The sequence below is a fragment of the Bos taurus genome, chromosome 6, assembly GCF_002263795.3.
Source record: "Bos taurus isolate L1 Dominette 01449 registration number 42190680 breed Hereford chromosome 6, ARS-UCD2.0, whole genome shotgun sequence".
NCBI classification, from domain to species: domain Eukaryota; kingdom Metazoa; phylum Chordata; class Mammalia; order Artiodactyla; family Bovidae; genus Bos; species Bos taurus.
Genome location: NC_037333.1, coordinates 10,618,365 through 10,645,511, shown reverse-complemented (window position 1 = coordinate 10,645,511; position 27,147 = coordinate 10,618,365). Strand labels below are relative to the sequence as shown.

The 27,147-nt window shown below is 36.0% G+C and overlaps 1 protein-coding gene across 1 annotated transcript in view; it reads right to left on the bottom strand.

Annotated features, from left to right (window-relative positions):
* NDST4 (N-deacetylase and N-sulfotransferase 4) overlaps positions 1-27,147 on the bottom strand; it is a 277,966-nt gene that overhangs the window by 153,617 nt on the left and 97,202 nt on the right. Inside the window, exon 2 of the mRNA NM_001192673.1 lies at positions 1,303-1,390. Within this exon, the coding sequence (NP_001179602.1) occupies positions 1,303-1,390 (88 nt within the window). The remainder of the gene's footprint in view (positions 1-1,302; positions 1,391-27,147) is intronic.

Here is a 27,147-nt window from a genome sequence, read left to right as displayed (position 1 = left end):
GGGTTTTGAAAAAGGTTTATAAAACCATGTCTATTTTCAAAATTGTAAGCTAGAATTGCTGTGGCTGTGCAGATGTGATGACCCAAATCTTTTACTGCAAGATATCCTTTTAAAATATGCAGTGATTTCATTTGTCAACTGGTCTAAATACCAATTTTCCTTCTATTACTTTAAACAGATTTACATGTTTCAAAGCAGGAGGGAAAAAAGCATTAAAGAAAAGCCAATATGACACTGCTGCTTCAATATTCTAATAAACCTCCTGAGCCTCTTTGGGTAAACATTAAAAAACCTCTTTGGGTAAATGAACTGAACTTATGATAATTAAAGACTACCTTTGCATGGGATATTTTTAATGAGTCAATAAATTGCACGCATAGAGAATACTGTGAAATGTTTTTACTACAATACTATGAAGTAACAACAATGGAAAGCCCTAAACAAAGCATTTAGCTTTCACCAAAGATGCAGAAATAGTAGCAGATAGCAGGCATTGCCCTAATACAAACCCTAAGACACCATTTTGTGCCATTAAGACAATTACTTTCACCCACATAGTTTTCTCCATAGTAGTACCTGCCATTATCATGCTGCATTCAGAAAATAAGAGTCAAATTCTGGAGGTAAAGATGGGTAAAGAGGTGAAAAATAGCAGAACATGGAGTAGTCCATGCGCACCAATCACATTTTGAGGATTTGTTTGAAGGCTGAGACTGACAAGAAATGAAACTGTGATTGGATAGATGTGGTAAGAAATACAAGTTTGAGTGTGATGGTTTTAATGCATGTTGGCCAAATCATTGTAATATTTTTAAGGAAAATCCTGAAGGGACAATAAATTAAGCAAGATGATGCGTAACATCTATTAAATTTCTTTGAAGCTAAAATTCTTCTCTTACCACTATATGTTTTCCAAAGAAAAAAAATATACTAAAAATATGTGCCCCTAAGGTTGTCCTACAATTTTAAAACACTGTCCATTGTTATTATTATCATTATCATCTCATTGTCATCATCTTCACCACCATCGTCTCCACGCTTCACAGGATGCATAGACATAGAATAATGGTTATAGTTTCTTTTACGGAGTTGACTAAGTCATTTCTCTTCCTGTTTTGCCCTGACTCCAACAGTATTTGCCAAAGTAAGCAAGTCTCATTGATTTTGGATTTCGCTACTCATAATGCACCCAAGTTTTTCCCATAATCAGTCTGAATATTCTATTTCTCCTACTTTTAAAACATTAAAAATCCTCTCTCCTATTTATATGTAGCTGCCTGAGAACACAAAGCTCCTTCTTACCTGTGTGGTAAAACTTCCCTGAAAATCCAAGGTTGAAGGTAAAATTTGCAACCTGAGTGCGCAGTAAATTTTGAGTCTCTAGTAATGCCTGAAATAAATAAGAAATTAACATGATTTTAGAAAAATAAATATGAAGCTTTTGGGATGCCTCTTTTTCAAGTGCGTATGCATGAACGAAACAAAATAATGTGGTCTTTGTTGCTTTTTGGGGTTTTGATAGCTACTGTTATGTGCTATTCATATTCCAGGTATTATAATCACTTTTGTTATTATTTTTATTGAGGTTTACCAAATTATGAAGCAGTTAAGTCTTAAGCACATTATAAATTGCTGAGAGGCAATTCTCTAACCACACAGCACTGAAATCATTTTTCATTTCTATGTGAGACATTTCTTGAATTTTAGATTATTATAGTTCTTTTCCTTGGGGACATTTTTTCAGAGTAGTTGCATATAGACATGTTCTGTATTTGTTGGTAAGGGATAGGAAGATAACTTTAGTGTGAGTTCCAACTGAGTATTTTTTTTAACTGTGCAACCTCTCCTGTCATTTTTAAGGCATACTTATTGAGTTGAAAGCTTGGATTTTTATTTTACAAATTAAAGGGAAATTCATATTTTATAGGATGTTAATTACAGACCTGGAGATATGAACAAGGAAAGTGGAGGTAGGAAATCAGTAATTCCACAAAGAACTACTCTCTAAACATGGAAAAATATTTCCTAACTTCTCATTCTGGAATTATTAGAGGTCAATTTCCTGCTTGTAGACAGGATAAGAACTTCTGGACAGTAATCTTTGAGTCAGACTTAGTCCTCTAAATTTTCTGCCAATCATTCTACTGCTATTATTTCTGTGTCGACATATGTAGTGTAATTCAGAATCTCATATCCTTGGACATTGTAATTTGATTATTGATTCAGAATGCTTTCTCAATTTTTAATGAATTTTTAAAAGGGAGTTTATTTTCTTCTGATGTAAGTGAGAAACTCCTTCCAACTAGAGATATAACTAAGATTGTTTTTTGGTTACTCCTATCCATTTTTTAAGGTACAAAAGAGCAGAGGTTTAGACAATTTCTTTTGAGCATGAATGAACTTTACTTTTTATTCCCCCCAGAGTTAAGGGAGCTTTCCTGAAAATTTGTAAAGAAAAAAAGAGAATTACAAGGTTGATAAGCTGTATGGTTCCTGGTTATCCAAGGTTACAGTTATACTAAGTATAATCCTCGCTAATCTTAATTAAATATCATCAGCTAAATAGAAAAAGGAAAAAAAAATAGACATATGTAACTGGTTTTAAAAGTTACCCCCAAAAGCAATTTATATATGAAAATAAAAAGATAGAATTAAAAAATAAATAGTTGAGCTTATTGTTATATACTCTGGAATATAGCTTTAAATTTTTTTAAAAAAATTATGCATCTTTTTTTATTAGGAAGTTTTTTTTTTCTCTGTGTTTATTGTTTGATTCAATGCACAATCCCTGAGCTTCTATACTTTGAAATAGTTTTGTTTTTTTTTTCAAAATTTAAGCTTATTAAGTTCTTCCTTCCCCTGTTCTCACAAGTCCATCCCCATCCACTCCATCTCTGTTCTTGAAATCATTCTTTATTCCATATTTACTAATCCACTATCCATTCTTAAATTCAGTAAATATTTATTCTAGATGGATACAATGTGGGGTTTGGCATAGCCTCTGTCACCTTGGGCTTTACTGAGAGGGAGAGAGATATTAAACAGCTGCTAAGTCGCTTCAGTCGTGTCCGACTCTGTGTGACCCCATAGACGACAGCCCACCAGGCTCTCCGGTCCCTGGGATTCTCCAGGCAAGAACACTGGAGTGGGTTGCCATTTCCTTCTCCATTGCATGAAAGTGAAAAGTGAAAGTGAAGTCACTCAGTCATGTCCGACTCTAAGCGACCCCATGGACTGCAGCCCACCAGGCTCCTCCGTCCATGGGATTCTCCAGGCAAGAGTACTGGAGTAGGGTGCCACCGCCTTCTCCGATATTAAATAGAGGATCCCTCAAATGCAAAATTACAAATCATAAGAGCTCCGAAAGAAATCTAGAGCATGTTGTGACAGATGCAGTAAGACATTTAATTTAGACTGAGGATGTGAGCCCACTTGATGCTTTCCTAGGGGCCATCTAAAAAAGTTCAAATGATCTATTTTTTTCCCAGTCAGTGTGCCACCAACTTTAGGCAGACCTACATATTATTTTCTTGGACTTTAAAACACTACAGACTACTAACGGTTTTCCCACCTTCCTCTATTCTATTTTACACTGTGCTGTCATGCTAACATCCCCAAAATAGCAATGCACTTCACCCTTGTGGTCAGGGAAGCCATTCAATTAGGGACTCAGCTTTGTTGGTCATTTCTCTTCTTATCTTTTCCCTTATCTGTGAAATGAGATCGTGCTTAATACTTGTTTCACACAATTATTATGAAGATTACATTGTATAAGGCATACAAAGTGCTTAGCTAAGTGCCTGGTACATAATAAAATCTTGAAAAATGCTGTTGATGACTACTTAATATGGCAATCTCTTACCACAAGGTAGGTATCAGTGGTGTCTCCATGTTTAAGCTACCTGTAAATCACTCTGTCCTCTGTCCACCTTCTACATTTTTCCATGTCTTTTCTGTTTTTTTTTTTTTTGTCCTGAAAAGCGTCCAGCTGTTCCTCATCCCATTTTTCAGCCTTACCCATTTTTAAAGCTTGGCCCAAATGTCATTTATTTGTATGAAGCCTTCCTTGATGCCTTAAGGCTTTTCCTTTTCTCATCTCCCAAAGAAAGATCATAAATTGTTTTTCTTAAGACTTGCATCATTTTCATTTACTGCTCATTTTACATATGCCATGTTGCTAAATACATTTTCATATATGTGGAAGACATTTAAAACATAAAAGCTACATTAATATACAGCAACCTACTGAGTTAGTTTCATTTACTTTTATTACTAACATTTTTTTCTGATGGTAAAATGATAAAAATGGCTCATGGGCCATACCATTACATGACATAGATAGGATTCTGTATTTCACCCACACATTTATCACATGGATGTCTTATAATCTTAAATTGTAAATTGTGTAGTAAGACAGGCTCTCACAGGGCAGGGCAGATGGATTTTCTTCCACTGGAGCTAATTAGCTATATGAAGAATTTGACAGACCTTTCCATTTCTAAAATAATTTGAGTTGTCTAGTCACACCTCCCAATATGTAATCTTGATTAATTTGGAGTAAAATAACAATTTCTATAAGCAAAAACAAAACAAATGGATAAAAAGAAGAAAATTCTAAAAGATTCAGAATTTCATACTTCATTGTAACTAAATGTCCTTTGAGTTTAAAAATTCAAGGAAAGAATGGTTCCATGTCTTTCAATGATTAAAAAAAAATAGAGAGAACAAATAAATTAATATGTATAAAATGGATATAACTTAAAAAAATAAAAGTCAGAAATAAATATAAAAGAAAGAAGTGTTAAATCATGAAAATTAAAGAAGAAGTATAGAAAAAATAAAGGATTAAAATACAGGAAAAATGTAAAATATCAGGAAATATCAGACAGGAAAAATATAAATATAAAATAATGAATAAATAAAATACAGTAAAGCAAAAAAAAAATAAACCTTAATTTAGGAAAACTTAATGGACTAGAAATAATGTCTCAATTTGAAATAAAAATCAAATAATAAAATATAGGAAATAATATGCAGCTTTAAATATATTAATTTTATCAGAACATTTTGTGGACAAATTTGACTAACTTTTAAGAATATATGTAAAATAAAATATATTAAATGTTTAGATAACAAACTTTAGTTATTTTAATATTTTATAAGTCATAAAAATACATATTAACTGCTTTGAAGGTTTTTCTTGCATTATTCATGAAGGACTCACTAAGTCATTTGGATACTAAAGAGAATAAATATATAACTTATTTAAGTAAAAGCAAAAATTCATTATTTTAATAAACATAATTTGCATTCATTTAATATTCTTCTAATGAGTTCCTCTGTGTTTAATAAAGCAAGTACAGCTTTGTCTTATTGCAAAATAATGAAGAGAGCAATGTTTTTCAAACTTCATCACACATAATATTTTCTAGAGGAGACTGCTAAAATTGTCAATTCTGTGCACCCACTTGAAGAATTATTGATTTAATCTGTCTATGATGGGACTCAAGGACATGTATTTCATTATACACCCCTGTTGGTTCTTAAAGAAGGTCAAGCAATTGTTTCCAGCTTACCCATAAGAAATGAAATGAGTCACCAGGATGCTCCTCCTAGGCCCATTTTCTGGGTATTCTGAATTGGAGAATAGGATAGAGCCTAGGAATCTGTGTTTATAATGGTGATTCTTATAGCTTCAAACTAGAGATTAAAGCCATCAAGGAACTTCAGAAAATATTGTTAGTGCACTGTTTGTATTAATTTCAAGGTATACTGCATACATTTTAAGCAATTCTAACATTCAGATTGTTTACCATCAGGCTAACTCTATCGGGTCATTGAAAAAGCAAGAGAGTTCCAGAAAAATATCTATTTCTGCTTTATCAACTATGCCAAAGCCTTTGACTGTGTGGATCACAATAAACTGTGGAAAATTCTGAAAGAGATGGGAAAACTGATCACTTGACCTGCCTCTTGAGAAACATGTGTGCAGGTCAGGAAGCAACAGTTAAAACTGGACATGGAACAACAGATTGGTTCCAAATAGGAAAAGGAGTACATCAAGGCTGTAGACTGTCACCCTGCTTATTTAACTTATATGCAGAGTACATCATGAGAAACTCTGGGCTGGATGAAGCACAAGCTGGAATATCAATAACCTCAGATATGCTGATGACACCACCCTTATGGCAGAAAGTGAAGAGGAACTAAAAAGCTTCTTGATGAAAGTGAAAGAGGAGAGGGAAAAGTTGGCTTAAAGCTGAACATTCAGAAAACTAAGGTCATGGCATCTGGTCCCATCACTTCATGGCAAATAGATGGGGAAACAGTGGAAACAGTGTCAGACTTTATTTTTCTGGGCTCCAAAATCACTACAGATGGTGACTGCAGCCATGAAATTAAAAGACGCTTACTCCTTGGAAGGAAAGTTATGACCAACCTAGATAGCATATTAAAAAGTGGAGACATTACTTTGCCATCAGAGGTCCATCTAGTCAAAGCTATGGCTTTTCCAGTAGTCATGTATGGATGTGAGAGTTGGACTGTAAAGAAAGCTGAGTGCTGAAGAATTGATGCTTTTGAACTGTGGTGTTGGAGAAGACTCTTGAGAGTCCCTTGGACTGCAGAGGATGCGATGGATGGATGGCATCACTAACTCAATGGACATGAGTTTGGATAAACTCCAGGAGTTGGTGATGGGCAGGGAGGCCTGGCATGCTGCCATTCATGGGGTCACAAAGAGTCAGACACGACTGAGTGACTGATCTGAACTGAACCCTTGCCCTACATGTACGTAATTAATAAGTCATGCCTATATACATACTTTGGTATAGGCTTACACTTCCAGAATTTCAAATCAAATACCAAAGAGTGATAGTTTTTGTCTTCCTTGGACAGTCTTTTATTACATTCAATATTCAAGATGGGGTCCTATTTACATGGCTTCCCAGATGTCGCAGTGGTAAAGAATCAGCTTGCAGGAGATGTAAGAGACATGGGTTCAGTTCCTAGGTCAGGAAGATCCCCTGGAGTAGGAAATGGCAACCCACTCCAGTATTCTTGCTTGTATTCCATGGACAGAGGAGCCTGGTGGGCTACAGACCATGGGGTCACAAAGTCGGACACAACTGAACCACCAAGCTCATTTATCCTTATGAGATCTTGATGTGGGAATCAGAGAAGTTACATCTATACTATTTTCCAAGTGGGAAAAAAATGCTTCATGGAAAGTTTAAATGGTACAACCAGGTAACAAAGCAAGGGTGCCAAAATTGAGCGTGTTTGCCTAAACATTTGGTCTGACTTACCTTCAGGTCTCACTAGAGTAAGTCTGTGTGGCCACCCAGGTTGAAACAGACTCAGAATTTCATGAACTTTTGTGCAGAGACTATTTGTCAACGTACAAATGAAGACTGATAGGTCTGACCCGGGGTTAAAATATGAAGCTTTTGAAGTTCGTCATTGATGGTTTGTGCCTCGGTTCTTGCTCGTCTCTTTTCCCCTTAAGAGAAATCTCTATTCCTTCAGAAATCTATTCTCTTTCTTTTCCTGATAAACCCTCATTGCTACTCAAAGAGGAAACTATCTGATATAATTTATGTTGCGACAAAACATTATACCAATGTGCTGAGTCTTCTAAACAATTTTATGTGGGGCAGATTAGCTCTGATTGTGGAATGGGTGAGTTAATTAAGGAAGAATAAATGCAGTCTTCTGATAATAGTGAAGAGATGTGGTGGTTTCTTATGGGGAAAAAGGTTTGGGGTTTGGGGGTCTTTCTGCTAAAATCAGAATCAATTTGAAGAACAACTGGCCAGGTAGAAAAACACCATACTGTTTCAGAGCAATTATCCTGTTGCTTTCTGCCCACCATCTAAGTGTTCCACTGCTGCCCATCTTCTTTTACTTAAGTCTCCAGGAAGCCAGGAATCTGGACCTCTGGCTCTCTACCTCCTTGTGCTGTTTTTCACTCATGTATCCATTCAAACAGTATTGATATTGGACCCCTGCTTCTTGTTTTAGGCATTCTTGTAGATACTGAGGACACAGTGGAGAATGGTGACAGCAATATCTAGCATCATTGAGCACTTACTATGTGTAAGGTACTGTTAGGTACTATGAGAAGCACTCCAAGCACTCTCTTCAAGTCTCTCCATGATCCCTTTATTAACCTCATTTCACAAGTGGGCAAAGTAAGTTGCAAAGAGCCTAAATAAACTACCTTCGGTTATGGAGACAGAAAGTGTCTGACAGACAAAACTACTTTGTATATTGTTATCACTCTTTTTAGACACACAAATGCATGGTAAATCAATTAAGTAATTATTTAATTGAATTTTTTATTTTTAATGTTAAAACAGTTATTATTGTTGTTCAGTAGCTAAGTCATGTCCCACTCTTTTCAACCCCAGGAACTGCAGCATGCCAGGCTTCCCTGTCCTTTACTATCTCCTAGAGTTTTCTCAAAGTAATGTCCACTGAGTGGGTGATGCCATCCAACCATCTCATCCTCTGTTGTCACTTTCTTCTCTTGCTTTCAATCTTTCCGAGCATCAAAGTCTTTTCCAATGAGTTAGTTCTCTGCATCAGGTGGCCAACATATTGGAGTTTCAGCTTCAGCATCAGTCCTTCCAATGAATATTCAGGACTAATTTCCTTTAGGATTGACAGGCTTGATCTCCTTTCAGTCCAAGGGACTCTCAAGAGTCTTCTCCAACTCCACAGTTCAAAAGCCTCAGTTCTTCAGCACTCAGCCTTCTTTATGACCCAGCTCTCACATCTGCACATGACTACTGGAAAAAACATAGCTTGACTATATGGACCTTTGTCAGCAAAGTGATGTCTATACTTTTTAATGTGTTATCTAGGTTGGACATAGTTTTTCTTCCAAGGAGCAAGAGCCTTTTAATGTTATGGCTTGCAGTCACTGTCTGCAGTGATTTTGGAGCCCAAGAAAACAAAATCTGCCACTGTTTCCATTGTTTCCCCATCTACTTGCCATGAATTGATGGGACCAGATGTCATAATCTTAGTTTTTTGAATGTTATATAGTATATGCTATTGTTATAGTATTATAATATGCTAAAATAGTATATGCTATTATTGAAACTACAATAGAGGACCTACATTTTCATCATTTATTAATTAATTATCATTTATGAATTAATTATTGTTATTTATTAATACACACTCTACTTCACCTCACCTAGCATATTATTTATAGTTTAAATTGGTTCCCCTGGCTCCTGGCTGTGAAGGAATCATAGGAAAACTGTAAAGAAAATAGGGAAATCATTCAGGAGGCTTTTGCAGTAGTTCCAGTAAGAGAGAATACAAGCATGATTTCTACTGGTGGTACTGGGCATGGAAAGAAGTAAATTGTATAATTATTGTTGAGCTTATGTGGGAAGTAAAGTGGAGTGATTTAATTAATGATTCAGCTTTCTGACATTCAATGAGGTGAAGGAAAAGTTGAGAAAAGTTTTGAGGGAAAAATCAATACTTCCATGGCTACACTACATATTTCTTCCCCAATCATCCCTAGTATGAAAAACAGAGTTTAAAGTCCTACATCATCATTGCTTTCCAATACACATAGCATATAGGTACCAATATGCACAAGATGTGTATGTATTAGTAGGGGAGTGGTCTCAACATACCAGGAGTGATTTTTGGATACCAGAAGTTTAAACATTGATACTGATTAAAAGATACAGGCAAAGGGAAGGACAAATTTGAAAACTGGTTTTACCTTGTAAAATAATATTAATTCATGTCATGTATGTGAAGAGTTTGCATTTTTTGCTTGATAATCAAAGAACACAATGAAGGTGCTATAAATCATTAAACTTGAAGTGCATTTAGAGTATTGTAGATTTTATTTGATTGTATCAGCAAAGCACTCCATGTGTCTTGCTCTCCATTTCCAGCGACTGTGGTTGAATTTGTCTTGTGCCCTATACTTTGATCACTGGGGGAATGTCATCGGTATCTGGTATATCTGTCTCCACAGGATTCTAAGGCACCGACTTCAGTCCAATCTGGAAGTATATGAGATAAATTTCTGCTTCTGCTTTTATATTAGCCCTCTGGTTGTCTCTCTGGAATCAGAAAAATTTCATAAAGGTGGTAAAATACCACTCCAGTTTCTCTTCAATAGTATGCTCAGGTTCAGTCCACAAAGGTCATCATAGACTGAGTATTCCCTTCTCTCTGTACTTCTGTTTCCATATTTTTCATGTTCTACTTAATTGATTGGGATTTTGAATCAAATAAATGAATTCAAATAAACATGTACTCGTAAGACCCTTAAGATATTACCTCTTGAATTTCTGGGTTTGTCCTTTACTAGTGCTTTTAAGTCTCCCCGTCAATTATATTATTTGATTTATTCCATATGCTTTGGTCCTAAGTCTCCATAATGGCCTATAAGAATTTTTTGAGTTGTAAAAAGATACATGTATAACAGAATACATGGCTCATATAGTATGATTATTTCAAAGGATTTTATAGAGTAATGGCAAGAATAATTGTCTTATTTGCACTAGGCTGAAGTGTTTAAGTAAATGATAAAAGAATAGCGAGATAGAACTATTTTATATTAGGACTTCTTTGGGGATGTAGAATGAAACTGGTCATTGTAAGCCCAATGACAGAAAGATAGCTTCAGGAATCTAAGGAATCAGAGAGCTGAGAGAAACATAAACATGGACAAAAAAACAATGTCAGACCTTTTTTTAGGTGAGGATGGGAGCAAAGTCGTTTAGAACTCAAAATATTTCCAGAGATTCAAAACTGGACCCCAATTCTCTCTGTGTTAGGTTGAAACTTTAATATGTAATCTGAATCACCCTGCATAAATAATCCTGACTTCTGTGTTGGAGAGCCCACTTGATAGAAATGCTTTGTTCTGCTATGTCTGCACTGAGGCAGAGACAGAATCATTACCTTCAGAGCTAGCTTGGGGTCCTTGAAGTGTTAAAGCTTGGGCTGCTTTCAATAGTGGGTTATCATGGAAGATTTTATTGCAGAACTGCCAACAACCAGTGAAACAAGAGTTCCTGATTACACATTTCCAAATGGTGATCGGTGTGTCACTAAGTCTGTAAAATTTAATAATTCCATGAAAGGTAAATTCATGTTCAAAATGTTTGGTAAAACTCTATTATATCTCTTGAATGCTGAGTTGCTTCAGTCATGGGGTCCCAACTGTTTGAGACCCCATGGACTGTAGCTCTCCAAGCTCCTCTATCCATGGGATTCTCCAGAAAGAATGCTGGAGAGGGTTTCTGTGCACTCCTCAAGGGAAATCTTTCCAACCCAGGGATTGAACCTACATCTACCTGCATTGGCAAGTGGGTTTCTATACCACAAACACCACTGGCAAGCTATATCTCTTAGGAAGTTCTCAATTCACATTAACATGCTAAAGACTATAGTAGGAAACATTTTGTACCTGACTTATCTTAGCTTTCCCTCCAAACTATTTGCCAGCAATGCACACTCCTACCTGCCTAATTTTAAGCTATAGTCTTAGGAAAAAACATTAAAAAGGTGGTTAATACTTTGGAAGTAGACGTGTTTCCTGGGGTCATGATAGCCTTGATCAAACACAGTTCCCTATTTAGTATCCAATGCAAGGTGCAAAATATAATAGCTGTGATTTTATAAGAAATGTGTTCTGCACATGTACTCAGTTATATAATTGCATTAACTATCTGTATGTATTCTGTAGAAAAAGAGTTCTTTTCCATTATTCCAGGATTTTTTATCCCACAAGAGCTTCAGAACAAAATCAATTTCTTAGTATTATGAAACTGTGGAAATATACTTAGAAATAACAATTACCCTTTTGATAAATACGATGTTACTTCTTGGAGCATCTTGATGAAAAATGATTAAAATCAACTATTAATTGTTTTCATTACCAAAATTGTTTTATTTCAAGATCAAAATTCTCATTTTATATTTTAGGTCTTAAAAATGCAAGCCTCTAAAGCAGCTGTCTTAATCAAGGTCAGATATTGGCATTCACGGCATCACAATCTCCATTTTGAATTATTTAATCTCTCATCATTCAGTGCAAGTTTGAGGGCTCCTATAACAGTTCTTGGCACAATACAGATATTCAGTAATTGTTGTCTGGTATTGTAACTGACTTACCTAATTTCATTTCTAGAAATATTCTCTTCTCACACGCATTTGGAAATCTTCAACGCCAAGGTATTCACTTTTGTTGTTGTTCAGTCACTAAGTTGTGTTCAACTCTTTGCAACCCATGGACTGCAGTACACCAGGCTCCTCTGTCCTTCAGTATCTCTCGAAGTTTGCTCAAACTCATGTGCATTGAGTTGGTGTCGCCATCTAAACATCTCATCCTCTGTCACCTCTTTCTCCTCCTGCCTTCAATCTTTTCCAGCATCAGGGTCTTTTCCAATGAGTTGGCTCTTGACATTAGGTGGCCAGAATGTTGGAGCTTCAGCATCAGTCATTACAATGAATATTCAATGTTGATATCCTTTAGGATTGATTGGTTTGATCTCCTTGCTGTCCAAAGGACTCTCAAGAGGCTTCTCCAGCACCACAGTTCAAAAGCATCAATTTTTCAATGCTCAGCCTTCTTTATGGTCCAGCTCTCACATCTGTACCTGACTACTGGAAAAACCATAGCTTTGACTATACGGACTTTTGTTGGTAAAGTAATGTCTATGCTTTTTAATATACTGTCTAGGTTTGTTATAGCTTTCCTTCCAAGGAGCAAGCACCTTTTAAATTCATGGCATCAGTCACCACCCATTGTGATTTTGGAGCCCAAGAAAATAAAATCTGTCACTGCCTCCACTTTTCCCCCATCTATTTGCCAGGAAGTGATGGGACCGATGTCATGATCTAGTTTTTTTGAATGCTGAGTTTCAAGCCAGCTTTTTCACTTCCCTCTCTCAACCTCACCAAGAGGTTTTTTAGTTCTTCTTCACGTTCTTCCATTAGAGTGGTATATTTTGCATATCTGACATTGGTGATATTTCTCCTGATACTTCTCCTGGCAATCTTGATTCCAGCTTGTGATTCACCCAGCCTGGCATTTGGCATGGTGTACTCTGAATAAAAGGGCTTTCCTGATGGCTCAATTGGTAAAGAATCTGCCTGCAATGCGGGAGACCCTGGTTGGATTCCTCGGTCGGGAAGATCCCCTGCAGAAGGGATAGGCTACCCACTCCAGTGTTCTTGTGCTTTCCTTGCGGCTCAGCTGATAAAGAATCTGCCTGCAAAGCAGGAGACCTGGGTTTGATTCCTGGATTGGGAAGATTCCCTGGAGAAGGTAAAGGCTACCCCCTCCAGTATTCTGGCCTGGAGAATTCCATGGACAGTCCATGGGGTTGCAAAGGGTCATACATGACTGAGCTACATTCACTTCACTCTGAATAGAAGTTAATAAGCAGGGTGACTATACAGCCTTGATATATTCCTTTCCCACTTTGGAATCAGTCCATTGTTTCATGTCCAGTTCTAACTGTTGCTTCTTGATCTGCATACAGGTTTTTCAGGAGACATGTAAGGTGGTCTGGTATTCCCACCTCTAAGAATTTTTCACATGTTGTTGTGAGCCACACAGTCAAAGGCTTTAGTTTAGTCAATGAAGCAGAATTTTTCTGGAATTCTCTTGCTTTTTCTATGATTCAGTGAATGTTGGCAACATGATCTCTGGTTCTTCTGCCTTTTCTAGACCCAGCTTGTATATATGGAAGTTCTCAGTTCACATACTACTGAAGCCTAGCTTGAAGGATTTTGAGCATAACCTTAGTTGCACGTGAAATGAGCACAGTTGTATGGTAGTTTGAAGATTCTTTGGCATTGCCCTTCTTTGGGATTGGAATGAACACTGACCTTTTACAGTTCTGTGGCCACCACTGAATTTTCCAAATTTGCTGATGTGTTATGTGCAGCACTTTAACAGCATCATATTAGTAGTTTAAATTGCTCAGCTGGAATTCCATCACCTCCAGTAGCTTTATTCGTAGTAATGCTTCCTAAGGTCCACTTAATTTCACACTCCAGGATGTCTAACTCTAGGTGAGTTACCACACCACAGTGGTTATCCTTTCACTTCTCTTCTTTTCTCATCTTTTTGTAAAGCTTCCTAAGATAGCCACTTTGCCTTCTTGAATTTCTTTTTCTTGGGGATGGGTTGGTTACCACCTTCTGTACAATGTTACAAACCTCTGTTCATAATTTTCCAGACACTCTGTCTACCAGATCTAATCCTTTGAATCTATTCCTTACTTTTACTGTAAAATCATAAGGGATTTGATTTAGGTTATATCTGAATGGCCTAGTGGCCATTCTTTCTTCAATTTAAGTTTGAATTTTGCAATAAGGAGCTCATGATCTGAGCCACCATCAGCCCCAGGTCTTGTTTTTGCTGAAAGGTATAGAGCTTCTCTGTCTTCAGTTGCAAGATTACTGAGATTTTGAATGTTTTGCCTTGGAAACAAACCGAAATCATTCTGTCGTCTTCAAGATTGCACCCACTTACTGCATTTCAGACTCTTTTGATGACTATGGGGGCTACTCCATTTCCTCTAAGTGATTCTTGCCCACAGTAGTAAATATAATGGTCATCTGAATTAAATTCGCCCATTCCCACCCATTTTAGTTCATTGATTCCTAAAATGTCAATGTCCATTCTTGCCATCTGCTTTACCACTTGCAAGGTATTCACTTATTAGCCATATTATATCATATCATTCTTTCACTAAAAATTATAACAATTTCCAAGTATTTCTTGAGCACAGAATGTATACTTTCTATTCTCATTTTTATAATACTCCCCATTCTTTCATGGATACACCTTGGAAACATCTGAACTCTGTGACACATTTTTAGGGCCTTGGAGACAGGCTTCCTGCCACAGCTTTGGCAGACATGTTGGTCTTATAATAATTCTAAAAATTTCCTGGAACCAACCATTTTTGTATCTACAGACATTTCATTCAAAATAAAAAACAAACAAAAAAATAACTTTCTTGTCAATTTCCATCATTCATGTCCCACAGGAGCAAGGGATATATTACTAAGAGCATCAAGTTGTCTGCAGGTTTTTATCCACTTTCTCTTAGAAAGATATAATCTCTTCTCATCTTCCCTGTGATTTCTCTCAGTTGTTCTCTATTCAAAATATAAATAAACTTCCAGTGAACATCCGAATGTCTTTCCAGTATCAAGCTTTTCCTATTTCATTAAGACTGTACTTGAAAATCATACATTTTAAATTTTTACTGACTTTCTGTTATTAATTTAAAAGGAACTAAGGATTGATGCTTTTGAACTGTGGTGTTGGAGAAGACTCTTGAGAGTCCCTTGGACTGCAAGGAGATCCAACCAGTCCATTCTGAAGGAGATCAGCCCTGGGATTTCTTTGGAAGGAATGATGCTAAAGCTGAAACTCCAGTACTTTGGCCACCTCATGCGAAGAGTTGACTCATTGGAAAAGACCCTGATGCTGGGAGGGATTGGGGGCAAGAGGAGAAGGGGACGACAGAGGATGAGATGGCTGGTTGGCATCACTGACTCGATGGACGTGAGTCTGAGTGAACTCCAGGAGTTGGTGATGGACAGGGAGGCCCGGCGTGCTGCGATTCATGGGGTCGCAAAGAGTTGGAACATGACTGAGCGACTGAACTGAACTGAACTGAACTGAATCTTCTCAACTGAAGTAACCACTGGGACAGAGCAAGATTTTAAAGGTGAAAATAGTTGTGTGTAGTAATTATTCAGCAGATTGATATGCGATAAATGATTTGAACAAAGATAAATCACTGACTTTATTGGCTACCAAAAAATTGCATAACATGTGTAGATTAGGTGGCATGTGAAATATATATGCACACACACACACACACACACACATATTCGACATAGTCACTCAGTCATATTCAACTCTTTGCGACCCTATGGACTGCAGCACGTCAGGCTTCCCTGTCGATTGCCAACTCCTGGAGCTTGCTCAAACTAATGTCCACCAAGTGGGTGATGCCATCCAACCATCTCATCCTCTGTCATCCCTTTCTCTTCCTACCTTCAATCTTTCCCAGCATCAGGGTCTTTTCCAATGAGCCAGTTCTTTGCATCAGGTGACCAAATATTGGAGTTTCAGCTTTAGCATCAGTCCTTCCAATGAATATTCAGGACTAATTTCCTTTAGGATTGACAGGCTTGATCTCCTTTCAGTCCAAGGGACTCTCAAGAGTCTTCTCCAACTCCACAGTTCAAAAGCCTCAGTTCTTCAGCACTCAGCCTTCTTTATGACCCAGCTCTCACATCTGCACATGACTACTGGAAAAAACATAGCTTGACTATATGGACCTTTGTCAGCAAAGTGATGTCTATACTTTTTAATGTGCTATCTAGGTTGGATATAGCTTTCCTTCCAAGGAGTAAGCGTCTTTTAATTTCATGGCTGCAGTCACCACCTGCAGTGATTTTGGAGCCCAAGGAAATAGTCTCTCACTGTCTTTCTGAATAAGGATATCTATTTTAGAATACATAGTTTAGCTAATAGATGAATAAACCTACTACATTTATTAGCAAATTTATTATTTATTATCAGGGTCTAATCTTTTAAGGTAGTGCATGATAACTTATTTGCTTAACTTTTAAAAAGCATCATTATTTCAGAATATTGACATATTTGGATAAAAGGACAGAAATGTCAAATTAAAAAATTAAAGGACATTCCCTTGAAGGCTTAGAAAACAAGCAGTAAAATGTTATTGCTGATAATAGAATTGAACCTAGAGTTAGTTTTTCATTTATTCATTATAATAGCATAAATTCAGTAGTTACCTTATTTGAACAGGTGAAATAACAAAAAATTACTTGTAAATAAACACATCTATCTGTAGCCACCAAATAGATTCAAGGAAATACCAAAAACTTTATAAGTAACTATACTTCAGCAAGCATTTATCAAACCACTTCTATCTTCAGTCTCCTAGGTCTTGCTAATATAATGTGCCCCTTTAAAAATTATGCAAATAAGTACATAGTCTCTGGGTGAAAGCATTTCTGTATTTTATTTTCATGTTATTTTACCATATCTGAATAAATCTAGGTTATTTAAAATTTTCACAATCAATTCCATAAACTTTTGGAAATTTTTCATATACTACATAGGTTAATATTTTGCAAATATATATTCAGATACATACATAAAATGCATATCAAAAAATCATTTCCAAAAGCTAAGTATCAAGTCATGTGTCAACTTACATACATTTGAGGCATTAAATCTCTTTTATTGTTTAAATTCATATGTAGTAGAATCTTCTCAATATAATGCCAGCAAGGAAAAGATATATCTATTTGTGTTTTGTTTTTTTTTAAAATAAGTGTGAAATACACATGTCATTATTCACCTAGATTTGTTTATAACTTAAGTGTATTGTAATTCATGGTATAACTACTTTAAGGTGGATATTTCCTATATTGGTAGACAAATCATCTTTTAGCAAGTCTCTCCCTCCCTCTGACAAAACTTAAAGAGTTTTGAAAATTGAAAGCTCCTGTGAGATGTTGTCACATCCTCAAGCTCAATTCTATTTAAAGTCTAATTACAATTCAGATTCTTAACAAAACAGTCTTGACATCATCTGATAAACACCTACTAGTCTACCAACTCCACTTCTCAGTAAATAAAGGAAAGCTAGTGAGGTATTCATAGAGGAGACTGACAAAAACAAAAATGTTTTTGGTATTAATGGTAACATTTTCTGTCCAGTTCTCATTTCCCAACAAAAGAAGGCAGCATTCAAAATATCTCATATGTAAATGATATTCTTTAAAGTTCTATGATTGACATTATCCACCTTTCACAGTATATTTTTATAAGGAATTTTTCTGGAATTAAAAATTATTTTAATTAAATTAATTTTGAGAAGGACTCTCAAATAAGTGAAATATGTTGTTGTATTTACTTATTAAGAAATATTTGAGTAGCTAATATATTCCAGCTGTCATACATACTAGAGATTTGGCTTTTGAACAAAACAAAGTCCTTTCTTTATGAGTTCATATTCAAGTAGGTGAGACAGATAGAAAACAATAAGCTAATGGTGCAGTAGGATGACAGCACTAAGAAGCCATTGGAGAATTTTGATCAAGCAGAAATAACATATTCATCACATCTTAAAATCTGGTCATTGTATGAAGAATTAATTGCATCAAGGAGGACATGTATGGAAGAAGAAGACATTTAGAAGAAGGAACTATGCTCACTGAGAAAAAAGTGCATCGGAGTTGGTGGTAATGTAAGAGGAAAGTGGTTCAGATTTGGGATGTAGTTTGAAGATATTTAGGACTTTAAATATTAGATGATGAATTGAATACAGGTCATAAGAGAACTGGATGTGGTGCATGATGACTCCTGCATTTGTTCCCCTATTTTGTGTATCAGATGAACACTGGAAATTACCAACCACATTTATTCTTGGGTAGTGAAGTATCTCTTCAACACCCCCAAGGTATCATTTAGTGAACTGGCTTTAGCTACAGAAAGCAGGTGTTCCTAATCTATTATTTTTTGTTGTTAAATAACATTTGTTTTCTTTGTGTTTTCATGAGAGCCCCAAAAGTATAGACTTAAAGCAAGCTTTTTTCAAATATTTTTGGAAAAAATACTGGAGTGAATTATAAGGTAAAAGTACTGCTGTAAGGATTTTTTTTTTAAAAGATGAATATTAGATATATGTTGGAGAAGGCAATGGCACCCCACTCCAGTACTCTTGCCTGGAAAATCCCATGGTCGGAGGAGCCTGGTGGGCTGCAGTCCATGGGATCGTGAAGAGTCGGACACGACTGAGCGACTTCCCTTTCCCTTTTCACTTTCATGCATTGGAGAAGGAAATGGCAACCCACTCCACTGTTCTTGCCTGGAGAATCCCAGGGACGGGGGAGCCTAGAGGGCTGCCGTCTATGGGGTCACACAGAGTCGGACACGACTGAAGTGACTTAGCAGCAGCAGCAGCAGAGACGCAGATGTGGAGAATAGATTCATAGACACAGTGGGAGGAGGAGAGGGTGGGACAAATTGAGAAGGTAAAACAGAGGGCTTCCCAGTTGGCGCTGGTGGTAAAGAACCCGCCTTCCAATGACGGAGACATTAGAGACACAGTTAGATCCCTGGTTGGGAAGATCCCCTGGGGGAGGGCATGACAATCCACTCTGGAATTCTTGCCTGGAAAATCCTACAGACAGAGGAACCTGGTGGGCTATAGTCCACAGGGTCGCAAAGAGTCCAGCATGACTGACAACTTAGCGCGCATGCACGTGTAAAATAGATAGCTAGTGGGAAGCTGCTGTATAGCACAGGGAGCTCAGCTGGTGCTCTGTGATGGCCAAAATGAGGGATGAGAAATATATATATATATATGTGTGTGTGTGTGTCTGTGTGTGTGTAGTTATGACTGATTCGCGTGGTTGTATGGTAGAAACCAACACATGTTATAAAGCAATTATCCTCTGATTTTAAAAAAGTAAATTAAGAAATCTTGCAGAATGAAAAAATCTTCATGTAAAAATATGATACAAATATGCAGATGTTCACTCTTCCTGCTGTAATAAATTCCTTTTTCTCTGAAAGTAAAATTAAAATATAAGAAAAAACCCCAAAAGGACAAAAAAAAAAAAAGCAGAGAAAATATATTTAAACATATTTAACTAGCTTTATATAAGGAATCTGAAACAATGTAAACCGAAAAGCGTATCATTACCATTCTATGTAAATATTGTGGTAAAGATATCAGATATTAAACAGGATTTATACTTTCATTCCATGCTCTGAACTGCTGAAATAAAACTCAATAAAACTTAATTCTTATTTTACTAATTATGACTCATTTAGCATTATAAGAAAAAACTTAACCAAATATTAGAATTTGTTGAAACAATTCTGAACGTCTATAAATTCAGTGTAGTTAACTCTTTAAAATAAGTTCTTAGGAATCTCTTTCCTAAAATATATTTAATCAACTACAGGAATGCTTCATTTTATTAACCAGCTCTCTAGTTTGACATTGCAAATATCTCTCACCTTGGGCCATGAATGAGATAAAGCCTCTTAAAAAAATCTTACTCTCACATCCTGCAGTATTTTACATTAATTTCTAGAATTACCTTTAGAGATTTTGAGCCATCTTTATTCTTTCTAATTGCTGCCTCTATTATGTAAGACAGGTATTTTTCTACAATATCCTTGTTAATTACTAACATATCCTACATTTACATAATATACTTTTTGGGGCAATTTCTGTGGTAACATTTCAAGGCTAATAGGAAGCAATTTGCTTTCCTTTATTAAGTGCATTAAAACTTCATGCCCTAGACATCACTGATGGTAAACATTTGATTCTGCTCAAATTTAGTGCACTGAGGCATTTTGCTGTGCCATATTAGGCTTATTTATGTGCTGTGTTCTGCATTGTTAGCTGCTAATGAGACTTCAACTCTTATTGCTCTAAGGCCTGAACACTAACCTCATTTTAATGAGTTCATTATTTGCTGTCTTCTAAAAGGAAGACAACAAATTTTCCTTTTAATTAAAGGTCAAAACACCTCTGGTGAAGGAAAGAGAAGAGGTTATCAAACCCTAGGAGAAGCTGAGAGATGGCTCTTTCAGATTTCTAAGCTGTGCAGAGTTAATATAGACTGGGCAGGAGGTGGTTTCTCAAGAATATAGACAGTCAATCAATCTCCGGAGACTAAGGCGCATTTAAATTTAAGACAAATGAGAACACTACAGCACGACAGTTAATGTGCCTAAGACTTTGTAAAAAATGAAAGTCAGCCAAAGTAATTAAAGAGGCTTTACTCCTAACCAAAAGGGCCACCTGGATCAATAGGGCTGCAGGAGCAAGATTTGTCTTTTGCATGAGGAATGAGTTATGAAGTTGAGAGAAAACGGCATTTTCATTGAGACTAGAAAAACTAATCTCAAATAATTTATCACAGATTGTGAAGCAAAAGCAAGTCAGTATTTGGGGGGAACTATTTTTAATAATGTATAGGATATGTGGGCTTAGCATGAGGTATAAGAATATGGATAAGCAGAGGCAACTTAGCTGCTAAACTGTGAAATTCCTAGGAATGTCAGTTGCTATTTGTATTTGCAGGCAATGCGTATGTCTAACCACTGGGGAAGGTAAATTTAAATAATATATAGTCCTGTCATAGCAGATAGTAGGGACAACTTGCTACTTATGTAAATTTTAATATGAACCAAAATAAGAGATTAGAGCATAACAATTACATGGCACCTTTGCACTTAACAAATAGTGTGGTTAGATTAAAATGAAAAACGTTTTCGTTTTGCTCTGATAGCACATACATCCACACATGAATGATTTTAATCTTGTACACGGCTTCCTAGTTAATACCTAAATCTTCAATGATAATATATTTTTTAATTTAAACATATGATTTCCATAACTAAATTTACATTTATGCATGAAATCTATTATGTTCTTTTTTATGTTTCTAAGCGTTGTTCCTGACTCAAGAGTATATGACCCATAAACATTTTTCTTCAATAAACTTATTTTAGAATTTTTTTAGATTTACAAAAAAACTGCAGAGATGGTATAGAGATTTCATATATACCAATACTTATGGGATCTTTTATTAGGGTGGTACATTTGTCACAATTAATGAGCCAATATTGATACCTTATTATTAACTAAAGTCTATACTTTATTCATATTCTCACTTTTTCCTGTTTATGCTTCAGGTACCACATTACATTTAGGTACATATTTCCTTAAGCTCCTTTTGGCTATGAGAGTCACACTTATTTTTTTTTTTAAACAGAGTTTTAGGTTTACAGAAAAAATAAGCAAGAATTCCCATATACATCTTTTTTCCTATATCTTCTTGTAGATCTGTCATTTGTGACAATGGATGAATTAGGATTTATACATTATTATTAACGAAAGTCCATAGTTTACATTAGGATTCCTTCATTGCATTGTAAATTCTATGGGTTTTGACAAACACAGAATGTCAAGAATCCACAATTACAATTTCATGGACAATAGTTTAACTTTCCTAAAAATCTCCTGTTTTCCACTTATTCATCCCTTTCCTCTCCTGGCAACCACTGATGTTTTTACTGTTTCCATAATTTTCCCCTTTCTAGAGTATCATTTAATTGAAATTATATAGTATGTAGCCTTTCCAGATCGGTTTTTCTCACTTAGCAATAAGCATGTAAGACTACTCCATGTCTTTTTGTGGCTTCATAGCTCATATGTTTTTATTGCTGAATAATACTCCACTGTCCAGAAATACATATATTGTTTATCCATTGACCTTCTGAAGGGCATCTTGGTTACTTCCAAGTTTGGGCAATTATGAATAAAGTTACTATAAACATTTATGTGCAGGTTTTTGTGTGGACATACGTTTTCAAATCATTTGAGTAAATACCAAAGAGTGCAAGCACTGGATGGTATGGTATGAAAATGTTTAATGTTATAGAAGTGAAGTGAAATCGCTCAGTCACCCCATGCGACCCCATGGACTGTACCCTACCAGGCTCCTCTGTCCATGGGATTTTCCAGGCAATAGTACTGGAGTGGATTGCCATTTCCTTCCCCAAGGGATCTTCCCAACCCAGGGATCAAACCTGCGTCTCCCGCATTATAAACAGACGCTTTACCGTCTGAGCCACCAGGGGGCGCTGCAAAATTGTCTTCCAAAGTGACTTACCATTTTGCATTCCCATAGGCAATGACTGAAAGCTCCTGCTGCTCTACATCCTCCCCAGCATTTGGTAATGTCAGTACTTTGGCTCTGGTTATTCTAATAGGTATGGTAGTGGAATTTAATTGTTTTAATGAGAAGTTTTCTAATGACATATGCTTTGACTATATGGACCTTTGCCAACAAACTTCTGTATAGGCAAAGCTATGGTTTTTCCCCTGGTAATACATAGACTTGAGAGTTAGACTGTAAAGAAGGCTGAACACCAAAGAGTTGATGCTTTTGAATTGTGGTGCTGGAGAAGACTCTTGAGAGTCCGTTTGACTGCAAGAAGATAAAACCAATCAATCCTAAAGGAAATCAACCCTGAATATTCATTGGAAGGACTGATGCTGAAGCTGAATCTCCAATACTTTGGCCACCTGATGCTAACAGCCGACTCATTGGAAAAGACCCTCATGCTGGGAAGGACTGAGGATAGCAGTTGAAGGGGACAACAGAGGAGGAGATGGTTGGATGGCATTATAGACTCAAAGGACATGACAGTAGACTCATGGCAAACTCCAGAAGATAGTGAAGGACAGGGAAGCCTGGACTGCTGTAGTCTGTGGGGTTGCAAAGAGTTGGACACAACTTAGCAACTAAATAGCAAAAACAACATACACTGTCAAATATCTTTTCAAATACTTTGCCATCTTTTTATCTTCTTTGGTGAGGTATCTATTCAATTCTTTGGCCCATTTTCATTTGGGTTGCCTGTTTTCTTGTTGTTGAGTTTTTAGAGTCCTTTACATATTTGGATGCAAATCCTTTATTAGATATGCGTTTTACAAATATTTTCTCTGACTTGTCTTTCCATTCTCTTAATGGTATCTTTTGTACAAGACATTGAGTCTTTGAGACCCCAGGGACTATACAGTCCATGGAATTCTCTAGGCCAGAATACTAGAGTGGGTAGCTGTTTCCTTCTCCAGGAGATGTTCCCAACTCAGAGATGGAACCCAGGTCCCCTGTATTGCAGGTGGATTCTTTACCAGCTGAGCCACCAGGGAAGCCCATAGAAGACATCAGAAGTTTTGAATTTTACTGAAGTCCTGCTTACCAATTTTTTCTTTCATAGATAATGCTTGAAATAACATTTATTTGCTAAATGGATTCAATTCATAAAGTCAGATCAGATTTTCTTGAGCATCTTTTATGTATAAAGCACTGTGAATTGGACTAGAGTAAATAAGATGGGAAGGAGATAACCCAGGAGCATTCCTTGTTTTAATGGAGCTTAAAGTTCTATATTATTGTTGATTATAAGAAATCACTACATATATATTTAAACATAATTTTATGCTTTTGTCTAAACATGCTTAAATGAAATCTAAGGTGGTCAATTATGTGCTGGAAAGTTATGCAATAAATATTAATGTATATTAACTACAAAGCCCCAAATACCCAGTTATGAGAGACAGTAAAATTGGCTATAAATTTTGCCATTGACAATTTCTTTGCTTTGGCTTTTTCCAAATATGCAGAGGGGAAAGCTTAGATTTGGAAAAGAATAGAATTTTAAAAAAGAAGGCTTACTTCAAAAGCTTTTTTTTTTTAAGTTGAGAAAATATAAAATATTGCTATTCTATGAATAATGTTTGTTGAGAATTTAAAATTTTTTGAATATTGTCATATAGTATTTCATTTAATGTTTAAAATAATTCTAGGTATTATAATATCTTTATTTCACAGCTGAGGTTAGCAACTCATTTAAAAAATGGTGGGACTCAACCAGGCTCTGAAATCCGAATCTTATGTTTCCAAATCTCTTGTCCCTCATAGTGCCTATGGCTACTGTGCCACATGTGGCATTATCTACTTATGATAGTTAGCTCAATTATGAATAGTTTAGCTGATCCACATATTATTGTTATTGTTTAGTCCCTAAGTCATGTTCATTTCTTTGAAAACCCATGGACTGCAGCCCGCCAGCTTCCTTTGTCCACAGGATTTTCCAGGCAAGAATACTAGAGTGGGTTGCCATTTTCTTCTCCAGGAAATCTTCCTGACCTAGGTTTTGAACCTGGTTCTCCTGAAGTAGCAGGCGGATTCTTTACCACTGGGCCACATATATGTTACTTAAAATGGCCACTTTAGTTTCAGAATTTAATGTTTCACAGGAAGGAGTCAAAACTTAAGTAAACAAAATAACATTTAATGTTATATAATTATAACTGTTTCATGATGTGCTATAGATAGTATGTTATTGGAATCTCAAAGAAATGAGACTCAAATTGCAAAGCGTTCATATTTTTTTAAACAATTTAGTTGAAAGTTTAAAAAATCTTTTTGTTCATTACTCTTATTGACAGGCTAAGAATCTAGAGGTGTTTTCGATAGAGGAATTTCATCTGGATCCACTACTAAACTGCACCCAATTTGAAAGGTTTAAGACTCATTTATTTTGACAGTAACCTGTCTTAATAATGCAGTTCTTCATATTTTTTCCTTATCTGATAAGAATAGAATAAGATGCAAACTTATTAGTTGTTTCTTTGCCCTCTAACCTCCAAGTTATTGTGACTGATTTAAAGAAGACCAGTTTTAGATGTGGTGGGGGCAGGGGAAGGATAAGACAATTGAAAGTAGCTCTGTCTCAGCATTAATTCCAAGTTGTTATGATGATATCTTCTAGGGGATACCTATTCTGCTGACTTTTAGATCTGTTTTTTTTTTTTTTTTTTAATAATTTATGGGTACTTTAGGAACAAATTTAAAATAATCTTTAAATTTACATTCCAGCTCCTGCTTTCAAAACCAAGTGATGGAGGCAATCACCTATACAAGTTTTATGTGAATTCTGAAAAGCTGTGCACTCATCAAGGATATCATCTGCTTAGGAGTTATCTAGTTATTTAAAGTGAAAATCCTTATTCTTAAAGTGAACTTCCATAAGGACACTGCTCCTCTGATTTTGTTGTACTACTTCAATTCAGGAGGTAAAAGTAGATTAGTAATTCTTGGTTTTTTGTTTTTTGTTTTTTTTTTTTCATGACTCATACATGGTCAACTACATTCCATATCTTGACAGGGACACTGTTTATTGGCAAGGAGATCAAACCAGTCAATCCTAAAGGAAATCAACCTTGAATATTCACTGGAAGGACTGATACTGAAGCTGAAGCTCCAATACTTTGGCCACCTGATGCAAAGAACCGATTTATTGGAAAAAGACCTTGATGCTGGGAAAGATTGAAGGCAGGAGGAGAAAGGGATGACAGAGGATGAGATGGCTGGATGGCATCACTGACTCAATGGACATGAAGCTGAGCAAACTCTGAGAGATAGTGAAGGGCAGGGAAGCCTTGTGTGCTGCCATCTATGAGGTCACAAAGAGTCAGACATGATTTCGTGACAGAACAACAACAAAGGAATCCTTTGTGATTCTTTATCCGTTTCATTTTTGAAAGCCATATCTAACCTTGCTATTTGGTTCAGAGATTGATGCTGAATTGTTCACATACATTTGTGTAAGCCCCAAAAAAATGTGCTGACTTTTTTTTTTTTTAAATATATATAGTGTCTTACCCGTTAAAAATCATATTCTTGTTCCCATTCAAAGAAACTTGTACAGATGTAGTACTTAGTATGTACTTGAAACAGTTCCATGGTTTTAGCAGGAACCAAAATAAATAAAAGTAATTGTCACTATATCTAAGAGAAGCAATCTTCTATTGAACAAACAGAACAAAATAAATCTGGAAAAAGGCAGCATGTAAAGAATGTTATTGGGTTAGCCAAAATGTTTTGTTACTAAGGTAGAAGCAACTAGATGTAAGTACTCAGTGAATCCAAATTAAAAAATAGTGCAGAGGATCATGTCATCTGCCAACAGTGAGAGTTTTACTTCTTCTTTTCCAATTTGGATTCCTTTTATTTCTTTTCCTGCTCTGATTGCTGTGGCCAAAACTTCCAAAACTATGTTGAATAGTAATGGTGAAAGTGGGCACCCTTGTCTTGTTCCTGACTTTAGAGGAAATGCTTTCAATTTTTCACCATTGAGGATAATGTTTGCTGTGGGTTTGTCATATATAGCTTTTATTATGTTGAGGTATGTTCCTTCTATTCCTGCTTTCTGGAGAGTTTTTATCATAAATGGATGTTGAATTTTGTCAAAGGCTTTCTCTGCATCTATTTAGATAATCATATGGTTTTTATTTTTCAATTTGTGAATGTGATGTATTACAATGATTGATTTGTGGATATTGAAGAATCCTTGTATCCCTGGGATGAAGCCCACTTGGTCATGGTGTATGATCTTTTTAATGTGTTGTTGGATTCCGATTGCTAGAATTTTGTTAAGGATTTTTGCATCTATGTTCATAAGTGATATTGGCCTGTAGTTTTCTTTTT